The sequence below is a fragment of the Haemaphysalis longicornis genome, unplaced genomic scaffold (assembly GCF_048455015.1).
Source record: "Haemaphysalis longicornis isolate Haplotype H1 unplaced genomic scaffold, Haemaphysalis longicornis Haplotype H1 scaffold_2, whole genome shotgun sequence".
Lineage (NCBI taxonomy): Eukaryota > Metazoa > Arthropoda > Arachnida > Ixodida > Ixodidae > Haemaphysalis > Haemaphysalis longicornis.
Window position 1 is genome coordinate 262,022,536 of NW_027526295.1, and position 11,276 is coordinate 262,033,811.

General features: G+C 48.6%; 1 protein-coding gene across 3 annotated transcripts in view; it reads left to right on the top strand.

The window, feature by feature from the left end:
* LOC144170544 (uncharacterized) overlaps positions 1 to 7,892 on the top strand; it is a 236,044-nt gene extending 228,152 nt beyond the window's left edge. For all 3 annotated transcript variants that reach the window (XM_077700400.1, XM_077700399.1, XM_077700401.1), the window contains 2 exons: positions 1,933 to 3,965; positions 7,471 to 7,892. In XM_077700400.1, the coding sequence (XP_077556526.1) occupies positions 1,933 to 3,965; positions 7,471 to 7,642 (2,205 nt within the window). In that variant the 3' untranslated portion in view covers positions 7,643 to 7,892. The remainder of the gene's footprint in view (positions 1 to 1,932; positions 3,966 to 7,470) is intronic.
* The last annotated feature ends 3,384 nt before the right edge of the window (positions 7,893 to 11,276 follow it).

The following is an 11,276-nucleotide window of genomic DNA, read 5'->3' on the forward strand; positions in this document are numbered from 1 at the left end:
GGAGGTGGGATAGGGAGGAAAGATTGAGGAAAAGATTCCCAGATAGAGGAAAAGATTGCCTAATATGCCAAATCATTATGACATCTTGAATTTGTCGCCGTGCACATACGCTCCATACGGCCTCCACATACGTGCACATACGTGCCTTCACATACGTGCAGATACGGCCTCCAAGAATGCGATTTCTTTTTGCGTGATAGTTATTGAGGGCACGCTGACACAGTTATCACCAGCTCTTTCAATCCTTGCAGTTAAGATCCCTCGTGGTTTGATTTCTGCTATTAAAGATTACTGCAGTTCTCTTTTTTCAAGCGTTTCGCCGATGCTTGTCATGTTGTACGTACTGCATTTTACTAGCGAAAAATAGACGCGGACGAAGAAGTACACAGGACACTCGCTAGACTTCAACTGAAATTTTACTTAGCGTCCGTGTACGTACGTACGTACGAACGTCACTTTCCTCAGTTAATCCATTTCGACAACTTTGCCAATTTTCTCTTTCGTTCTGGAGACTTTTGTATTCCTGCGTTTCTCAAAAAGCCCACTTTGAAAAGACTCATTGTTTCAACGGCTGCTTTTTTATCCCTTTTTTGCTGAGAAATAAAATGTTAATGAGTGCACCCCAAACATAATCTTTCGCTGCCCGCTACAAACAGTGGGAAGCAGTTTAGCAGACAAATGACGCCAACAAAGGTTAGAGAGAGAGAGAGAGAGAGAGAGAGAGAGAGAGAGAGAGAGAGAGAGAGAGAGAGCTCTTTATTAGAGAAGAAATCCGAGAAGTTTGCCAGAATCTCAACACCGACATGCTACTCGGTGGGGGGAAGGGAACGAGAGGATATAAGTAAGGGCACTAGAAAAACCAGAAAAGAAGTAAAAAAAAAAAGACAGCGATCAGTTTGCGCGTACAGCTCGATGAACATCACGGTAGTACATTAAATCGTTTCAGTGACGCCGATCTAGTCCAGGTATTCAAAAAGAGCCACTAGTGCTTTGCGTTGAGCTGAAGTGGAGGGCCATGGACCGAGCAGTACTTTTAAGTTAATTGCTCCTGGGCTTAGGTGCGAGATTTCCTGAACCACCCGCCGCGGTGGCTCAGTGCCTAAGGCGTTGCTGCTGAGCATGAGGTCGCGGGTTCGATTCCCGGCCGTAGCGGCCGCTTTTCTGATGGAGGCGAACAGCAAAAACGCCCGTGTCTTTGAGATTTCGACGCAGGTTAAAGATCCCCAGGTGGTAAAAATCAATCCGGAGCCCTCCACTACGGCGCGCCTCATCGCCTGCGTTGCGTCGGCGCGTTAAACCCTACAATCAATCAATAGATTTTCTGAACCAAACGACACTTTGCGAGAATATAAGCGGGGCACTCTAAAAAAAGGTGTTCCACGGCTTCCGGCGACTCGCAGTTCTCGAAGTAAAGATTCGAGGTTGCGCCAAGTAGAAACAGGTATAGCTTTGTAAGCGCTGCGTTGAGACGAAGTCGGTGGTATAACGTCTCTAATCGGCGCGGAAGTACATCTGCCAGCCTCATCCTGAGCTCGGGGTCTAGTCCAAAAAGGCACAATGGTGCTGGAGAAGAGACCAGGGACGGTTCCGTTCTATTAAAATAAGTTCCTTCGTCATATCTGAGGCATCATACTTTGTCAACAATACCTTCCTAGTATTATGCATTTGAAGGTAAGGTTAGCTAGGTCAGATGGGCGAAGTGAATGAGTAGTCTTGTTACTGAATGGCTCTTTCAGAAGGTAATCTGGTAACAGTGTCGTGTACTTGCTCCCTTAGCTGCCCCAATCATCCAAATCGATTAGTAAGTGAGTTTAATCAGCTCGGGCTTGTCTCCTGGCTGAGGCCAGCTTTTGTACCTGCACGTGCCACGGTATTACGAACCAGATTGGCCTTCTTTTTCATGTAGTAAATTTCCACCGTACGTTTGTGCAGGAGGAGCCACAAGGGCCGGTGGCAGACGATGAGCCGCCCCCGGTGCCCAAGCGGTCGCCTCCATCTCTACCCCGCTCGTCTTCCACGAGCTCCGTGACCTCATCCCGTGACTACCCAGTCAGCCCGCCGCCCAGGAGGCGCTACCTGAGCCCGGAGCGAAGGCGACGAGCCCTCATGATGAACCCTGCCTCCTCCACGTGCCGGCCGCTCACCCCGGACCTCCTGGACCCAGTGTTCAGGCTTCCAACGAGCGAGCCAACGGCTGCTTCTCAGGACTTGCGGCCGCTCCTTCAACTGGCCCAGCAGCAGCGAGTGGAGAAGCCGGACACCACCCTCACGTGCCAAAGCGATGCGGCGTCAAGGACGCTGCTTAGGGCGGGTGGTGGCCAGACGTACCTAAACGACGACCGGAGTTCCAGGAGTCCGCTCGATCACGTTGATGGTAATGCGAACAGTGATCTCTTTCGAAGGCACACCGTCTTGGCGGAAGTCGCAGAGGGCGAGCCCTTCATTTCGCCGCCAGTACAAATTGGCATTCCGAGAGAATTTGCCGACCTGTCGAGCCCTATGGAAGTCTCTAGAGCGCTTATAATGACCGGTAGCCATACTTTTGACACCCACGACCCAAACGCTTCAAGTCAAGGGAGAACGTTGCTGGGCAGCTTTTGTGCGAAAGACGGCAGCCTTCCGCGCCAAATGCCGTCACCCATCTGCTCGAGGGCTTCTCTGTACAGCTCACCAATGCCGCGTGTCCTGCAAAGGGAAGGTGCAACCACATCGAGCACAGGTGACGAGGATAAACAGCCGCTAGGAACAGCTACAACGGTGCATTCACCAATCCCTCACCATAGCCAATTCAACGAGGTGACTGACACGGAAATCGGCAGTCAAAGAGAAAAAGACACCGGGAACTTACTGCTAAACGGTAGTGGAGGCCCTCAGGATAGCAATGTTGTCTGTATCGACAATAAATTCATCAATGGTCTATGCTCGCCAGATGAAACGAGCCGGGATAGAGACAGGACTAGGCTCACCGTCACGTTCCGCACTCTGCCGGAAACAGAAACCTTCAGGCGCAAGTCCGAGTCTCGAAATTCCATCCACGTAGACTTCAATGTCCGCGATGGCGCCACCCGAAACGAGAAGCCCCAGAATGCCTCTGCAGCAGATATCGGTGAAACCGCCGACAAGGTTCACGGCATAATTTCGACTCCGGGCTTGTGTCGCAGCCTCAGCCTTCGAAGCAATCGCAAGCCCGGCTCGTCGAATATCCACAGCCCGCCTTCTTCCAGGACAACGGACGACTTCTCTCCTCCGCCGCTCCCGCCGCGGAAGGCTAAGGACGAAGCACGGCGGCTGCAGGCAGAGGAAAACGCGTCACCCACACCGAAGAGAGTCACCTTCCACATTCTGCCCACAACCCACGAAAACGCCGAACGAAAAGGCAGTTCGCCGACCTTGGCGTGTAAATCGGGCGAGCAGAACCCGGGAGATGGCTTTTTCACTCGCCCGACGCCAAAGGCGAAGCAGCCAGCTGCAGGGAAGACACGAGCAGCGTCGCCCATGTGCCACAGGGCAACAAATGGTTCCCATTCGCCTGTCAGTAAAATCCGAGAGCCATCGCCGCTTTGCCAGCGGAGAGCCAACGAATCCGCTAAGACGTCAGCTGCAGCAGCCTCAAAAGCCAAGAACGGCGTCCAGGGCCGAAACGGGAGCAAGGACAACGGGGCGGCGCAGGGACCGCCAGCGAAAGAAGCAGCCACCGTGACCAAGAAGACCTTCGAGCCGCCTTCAGCCGCAGGTGAAGTCTCTACGGATTGCTACAACGTGTACAACGTGCGGACGGGCAAGATCTCGTCCAGTGTGACCAAGCCCAACGCGCTGGGCCGCAGCGCGGCGAAGGCGCCACTGGAGAGCGTCCAGTGCACCAACGGGACCACGGGCGGTCACCGGAGGGAGTGCCAGCTGACGAAATTGAGGAACATATCCCCTACCAGGGAGGCGGAGAAACTCATCGGCAAGATCATCTCTAGGTACTCTTTCTCTATACCTTCACTTGAATTAAAGCGGAGCTTTGGTGTCCTCACTGGTGCCATTGTATGCAATATGCCGTGCAGAAAAGCCAGCTTTCTCTGACGATGATGATGAATGATCGTGGGTGAAGTGAAAGACAAAACTGTGGTTGATTCCTTTGTCATAGCAATCAGTAAAACGTGAAAGTGAAATGTGAAGCGAAATCTGCAGCTGAGCATGATTTGCGGGTAGGCGGCTGTGTTGTGGGTGTGCTTGGCGAGCTACGTCCTGCCGGCGGGTCGCTTCGGCAAAGGTGTACTGGCGTCATTTCCGTGACGGATATGACGTAAGTGAAATCTTGGTGTATCCCGCTATAAAATACATTCGTGTTAAAATAAAAACCCGAAAAATAACAACCCCAAGTTCAACGTACTCTTTAGTACTAAAGGTTGCTTCTCCGCAAGAAGACCCTGTGTGCGGGGGTGCACGCTTTACAGGCCGCTGGCTTCATTGTACTGGCGTAACTTCCGTGACGGGATGACGTCAGCGAAATATTCGTGAATCCCAGAATAAAATACGTTCGTGTTAAAAACACTTCCCATGGCCGGCTTCGAACCTGGGCCCCTCGCGTTATGAATCCGGCGTCTATCCCATTGCTCCATTTCGACATGGTGGAAGCAAACGTTAAACAGCAGGTACCGATTCGCGCCGTACACTCCAAACCCAATCGTTAGCCCTACGGACTGCACACCTGAGAGTTACTGTGGGTATTCTAGAAAATTGGTGCTTACCTCCAGAGTAGCGCATACTGATAGTGTGGCAGCGGCCAACCAAAGAATGCATAACGAGAAAGCTTCGCGATCAACCATCGTCGTCGTTAGACGGAGGGGTGCATGATTTTTTTGCACACCTTCGGCCGTATCAAATAGTAGTGTCAGCTGAACCAGTCAGGAACGTTGATGACTTTATAACTCGGGAATTCGGCACAGGATCATTGCTACAGTCGAGGATAATCTCTATTAAGCCAGCGTGCAATACACTCGCCTAGCTGTTGTTTCTATTGGGTGCCAGTATTGTTGATTGGCTTAGCTGGCCCTTGCGAGAAGAAATGACAGGAGCAGTGCAGTTTCAATTGCCTGGCTGGCTATATGGACGCGCGTGGTCGCAGCCGATACTTATTTCCCTATTAGAGTGCGATCTTTGGTCGAATAAAGCTTTCTTAAACACTTCTAAGTCTATTGCGGCGAAGTTATGCTTCGAACATGTTACGCTTTCTGCGCCGGTCAGAATAGCTGTCATTGTTGGAAATGGAAAACATTTTCCGTAAAGATACCTTTTTTGTTGTCATAAGGTGTGCCAAGTTTTAACACACAAGAATTAAGGTATTCTCTCTAATCTGTGGCCAGTAAAAACTTGGTGCATCCATTCGCAATTTACGTAGTTGCCCCGTTTGTTGCCCTCTCACACTTAATTTCACTGAAAATCCTCGCCATTCAAACAATGATTTGTACCTCTGAACGTACGCCCGTGACGCACACCCTTGATGCATTATTGCACGCACTTTTTTTTTACAATTGAACTGCAGCGCTTAAGCGGGACAAGAGTTTGACAGGACAAAGCGCTGACTAGCAACAAACAACAAGTTTATTTCGTCGGGGCGGAATATATACCCTCGATGAAAAATGCAGAAGAGAAAGAAACAGATAAAGATTTAAAAGATTCTAAAGAACTTATATCTACACACAGACACGCGCGAAGAAGGTTGTCAACGATCAAGATATTCGTGCTCCTTTTGTAGCAAGTCAATAGACGGCTTGCTGACGGATGAATCCTTTCGCCTATGGATGACGTTGTTGTTTGTTGCTAGTCAGCGCTCTATCCTGTAAATCTCTTGTCCCGTTTAAGCGCTGTTGTTCAGTTGTGAAGTATGCACCAAAAAGCCCGCACCTCCACGCTTTTTCAGTTTTTTTTTACTTTACGGCAGCCTCATTTTCAGCATCATCGAGACGAATAAATTTTCTCTAACTTGGGATGACCCACCCGTTACCTTCATGGAGATAAAAATTTTGTGCATGATCCGAAACAAAAAGACAGTTGCAGCCCATCCCACTCAAAGCTGGTGGCAGAGCCGGCTGGTTGTGTAGAATGGCGCACCAACGTCCACGAATCGGGATTTGTTTTCATGCACGCGGGAACCGACATACGCCGTTTGTATGCATATACGTACCTGTGCAATATGGTTGTGTGCGCTTCTATTGTGGGGGTAAAGATACTCTCATAACTCGTTAATTATATATTTTATCCGCATTTGTTTCTGTTTCGCTCTTTGCTGCGGGAATCAATTACCGCGTGAAATATGCGTTCCTCCCAGCCTCGTCGTTGTTGTGTTCCAGGGACATCGAAGCTTAAATGCAACGGAGTCTCTATAACATACGAATGTGTATCGCGCTAACGCTCTCATACTGATATTAACCGAAGCAAAGCTTCTGGGACTTGTTTGACACTAAAATTTCGCCTCCACTGATGATTTCAGTTCACTTTGGGCGCCCACAAGCAGGCGCTTGATCGTATTTTTGTTTCCTGTAAAGCGGGCAGCACTGCAAGCGCAATATGCGTACGGCGAAACCAGCCTTTCGTAACACATGATGCTCTGGGTTGCAGTTTTTTGGATCACCTTGCATGCGATGGAGAGCCACTAAGTACATCCTCTATGTATACAGAAAGCTGACTCGAAGGAGCAGCGATGTAGAACATCTGATTGATTGATTGATTGATTGATTGATTGATTGATTGATGGATTGATTGATTGATTGATTGATTGATTGATTGATTGATTGATTGATTGATTGATAGCGACATCCTTTTTGTCTGTATGAGGACGTGAGCCATGTCACCAAATAGGCTAATGTGTTTACGTTGCACTACTCTTTTAATTTTATCGTTGAGCTATTAGCTGCAGGCTGAAATTTCGCCCGTTACAGGCCGTAGCTGTCTCATGCTATATTTCCCTCGCAGCTTTTCCTCCTTCAGATTCCAAACTTTTTTTAGTAACCTCCACAGCCTTGCAGTTTACCCTTTTCCTATCTATCTTTCTTTTTTTCTATCGGTAATAATCCCTAGGTTTCCGGAGGGAGGATATTTTTTGTATGGATTTGGACTGATACAATGAAATTATAACGCAATGTGCCGAATTGCTTCTATTTCCTTTCCGCAGACCGCATGAATGAATGAATTAATTTATTGTCAAAGAAAAGGAAAGTCCACCAGCAGGCGTAAACTGTCACACCTAGGGGTGGACACCGGAACGCCTACGCTCCATCATTTTGGGTACGCTTCTCCACAAATCCATACAGAAGGCTGGCTTCCCCGCATACACGCGGTGTGTGTAATGCTGCGCGCTTTACAAGAACCCTTACTGGATCTGATGGTTACAAAGCTCCGGTTATCTTCTTTCTTTTCAAATGCAAGCAACTTACGCGATTTGTGCCCTCAGTTTGCTACAGGTCCCCTGAAATTCTCGCGCAGGTGCAAATCGAGCTCCGTCCTCAATGGCAAGGAGAAAAAAGCCTCGGTGGCGCCGACCAACGTTCCCGCCGACAGTACGAACGCCCAGCCGCCTCAGGTGCACAAACTCACCGCCAGGCAGCAGCAGCGACACAGCCGCTGCACCAAGTGCGCTCTGGCGCAAGCCAAGTGACGTCAGCTCGGAGTTCCCGTCGACGTCACGGCGTCGGATGCGCAGCCCTTCTTGGAGCCCCCTTCCCTCTAAAACCTACTTACCCCCAACCCCGCCCCCCGCCGTGCGGCGTCTCGCCAACTGGGCGACCTCCGAAGGGGAAAAGCAACACCGGGAACAGAAGAGCGCTCTCCTGCCGCGCACAGCGCAGACAGCGCACCGCTCACCACCGGCTCACTGTATGTGTACATTAGTCTTGTAATTAAAAGTACACTTAGTAACAACTACGGGGGCCTCGAGTCTATTTCCGTCCTTTTGGCGAGGGTTGGATCACCGTCTGAGAGTGTGCGAGGAATGCCCGCCATGTCATTTGCCCAACCCCGACAAAAATGTCCCAAAATTCACGTGGAAGGCACTCTAAAAAAGTGCACTCCTCGCCATTTCACGTGAAATATTTCACAGAAGAAATCGCTGTGGTGGGCGTAAATGACGCAATATTACTTCTAATTTTTTGAGTGTGTGAGCGCGTTTGTGCTTTTGCTGTGCAGTATTTGAAACAAGACGTAAAGCAAAGGGAAAAAGTAGGAAGGAAATAAGGAGAATCTGGGGGATATGAGAATCAAAGATAGTGTGGAGCTCGAGAGGAGTCGTCTAGTCGAGGGCTAGGTATATACGATAGCACTTGCATTACGGTTTAGTGTTTTCAACTATATTTAGTCCCGGTACGTGTAGACTTTCTGAGGTGCTTTTATTTGTTTTTACATTTATCTCTAGCCACGATTCCTTTCAGTGACACTGCACGATCTTATTCGCGTGTGGGGAAAAAACTGTACACATATAATTACCGTACGAGGATTGACATGTTCCTTGGATTACACTGCCCTGTTTTGCTGAAAATGGTCACACTGCCGTTATTGTAGAACATGTCGATTTGTTCCGGAGCCTCCGGTATTTTCGCTACTGGATAAAGGCAGATGGACAGCAGTATCTTAGATTTATTAGGCGCCATTTGAGAAGAAATTTTGCCGCCAATTTTACCAACTAGAGTCAGATAAAGACACCCTGACCCCACAAAACATGCTGCCGGCACTTTGTTCACGAATGACTTAAAATATCTAATTTACCGCACAATCCACCGTTTGTGTGATTTGGGTTAATGCGGATTTCCGTCAAAAGTGCCGCTTGCATATCGAAAACTTGCAGCCTTTTAAACCTTGCCGATTACGGCGAAAATGATTCTCGGTCTTTGGATTCGGAAGGCAGCGACATAAAGCTTGGGACCTGGTTTTATTTTCTAGTGACATTAGTGTTACTAAAATCTCTGAGTTGAAGCTTGGGATGTTGTAAACTCATTGTCCAAGTTTTATTCTCGAGGCCTTAATAAAAATGTTCCCCTTTTCCGTTACTTCTTTTTTTTAACATTTTCGCCCGCCCTGTTCCCTTCCCTTTTAACCTCGGTGCCCGCGGGCATTTGTATATACCGACTAACCACTCCGTTTTGCAGCGAAGTCTGCTGAGCTGACCCACAACTCAGACAACGATTGGTAGGTCCGTTGCCGCAAATAACGACACGTACCCACGCGGGGGTGGGCTTTACCGACCTCTTTTTCTTCAGAATACACAAAGAAGAAGAAAGAAGAGCATGGGTATAACAATAGAGTCAGAAACACAACAAATCCTACCTCAGCTGCAAAAGAATCGTCGCCATTGTAGCCTTCCTCAATGCTGGAGATTTTCCAACAAGCGAGAGAAAAACAAACCATAATTCCGGCCGTCCTGTTCGCCGATTCATGGACACTCTCAGCATTCAATAGTTTCGGCGGCGCTCTCCTCACGCGTTGCTTAGGGGACCCCTCAGTTGTAACGGTACGGACTTCTGGCTCTTTTTCGCTCTTTACGTGCGGGTGCGTGCGCAGGTGTGCGAATGCGTACGCGCGTTTTTGTCTGCTGGCGAACCCTGACACCCGAAAGCAGGCAGACCGTTGCATCGAGAACAGAGCTCAGCATAACAAGACTCGGTTTCTGGCTACATGGTCCTTGAAAAAACAAATACTGCGCGAACAAACGAACAGAACGGCAGGAGGGTGGCATGGCGAGGGCAGAACTTCCAGGTGTATTTTTCCAAGAAGCGACAATACGTACTTAAGGGATGTATAGCGCAACGAAAAGACGAAAGACGGAAAGGATGCACAAGGACAAAGCGCTGTCATTAAAAGAGGAAGTTAACTTCAAGGCTGTCGAGGCGACGAAAAGAAGATTAGAATGCTGGTGGATGAAATGCAGAGAGGGGAATATTGCCTAGGACAGCTACCACCAGTAACAAAAAAGTATTTTGTGCGTAATAAGTTTTTTGTGCCTGCACTAAGCAGCGCTAGTATTAAACTAAGAGTATAAAGCATAGGTATATTAGTCCTTTTTTGTAAGATGACACGCCATCACCCCGCTACAAAGAGGAAACCAATAGCAATCATCATCATCAGCCGCAGCAGGAGCTTGTCCTTGTGCTAGCTTTGTCCTTGTGCATCCTTTCTGCCCTTCGTCCTTTCGTTGCACTCTACATCCCTTAACAATGATCGACCAACTAGCCCAACAACGTACCTTATTCGACAATACGCATATGTACCTCCCACCAGTACCTCCCGCCAGTACCACCCGAAAGCCAATCAACACCCACAATACATCTTTCGGGGTAACCAATAATCACATTTTAAATAGAACAACAAAAAATAGATAAAATCGAAACAAAACAGTAAATAGCAGATAACAAATACAAGGTTTAAAACTAACCAGAGCTAAGCAGATTCGTGATTTAGAACTAAGCAGAGCTTATACATTCAACACGTGTCATACCTACGAACAAGGCTTAAAACCAATGTCAGCAAAGGCATAACCTAAGCGATTGTAGAGGCGGGAAACGAAAGCCCTCCTGTGTCTGTCCTCGTTTGTTTGCGCAGTATATTTGTTTTTCCAAAGAGCTCCGCGGAGCGAACTGCACGAGCCGAAAACAAATCTGCCCCGGTTCGCGTGTTCAGAAGCCTTTCTTGGGGCGTTGTGCAGGAATTTGGCTCTGCGCACATCTCATCTGGCCAACAAGTCGCAAAAAATGGAGGATGACACTATCGCGTAAGACTTGAAGGTAGCGAAGCTGTACGCAAACTTTGCAGCCCTTTTGCTGCTTCTTAATTCGCTGCTGCAATGACCTTTACTTCATCATTGTCGCTATAAGTGTGAGCTTCCTTCTTTTTACTGGAAGTGATAATCATTGGACGTCACCTTAGAGGGTCGTACGCTATGACGTGTCATTCTCCTTCAGAGCAGGGGTTGCCACGATTACGGCGAACGCTGGAATCGTTCTCGTTCCGAGCGAGTGTTGCCACGATTTCGGCGAACGCTGGTGTTTCTTTTTTTTTTTTTTGCCAATCTTCGCCCATCTCCCTAAGCGGGTATGCTTTGCTTGACGGACGTGGGCAGGGGACGCTGGGCGGTCGTCGCAAGGCACGCACACACGAGCGCTAGGCATTTCCTTGGTTTTGTTAACTGCCGGGCGTTCGCCGCGAGGCCCAGGTGCGCGCTCGGCAATTTCTTGGTATTTTTAACTTCGGACACAAAAAATTAATATTTTTTTAACAGCTTAGCTGTTAAAAATATATCTGCA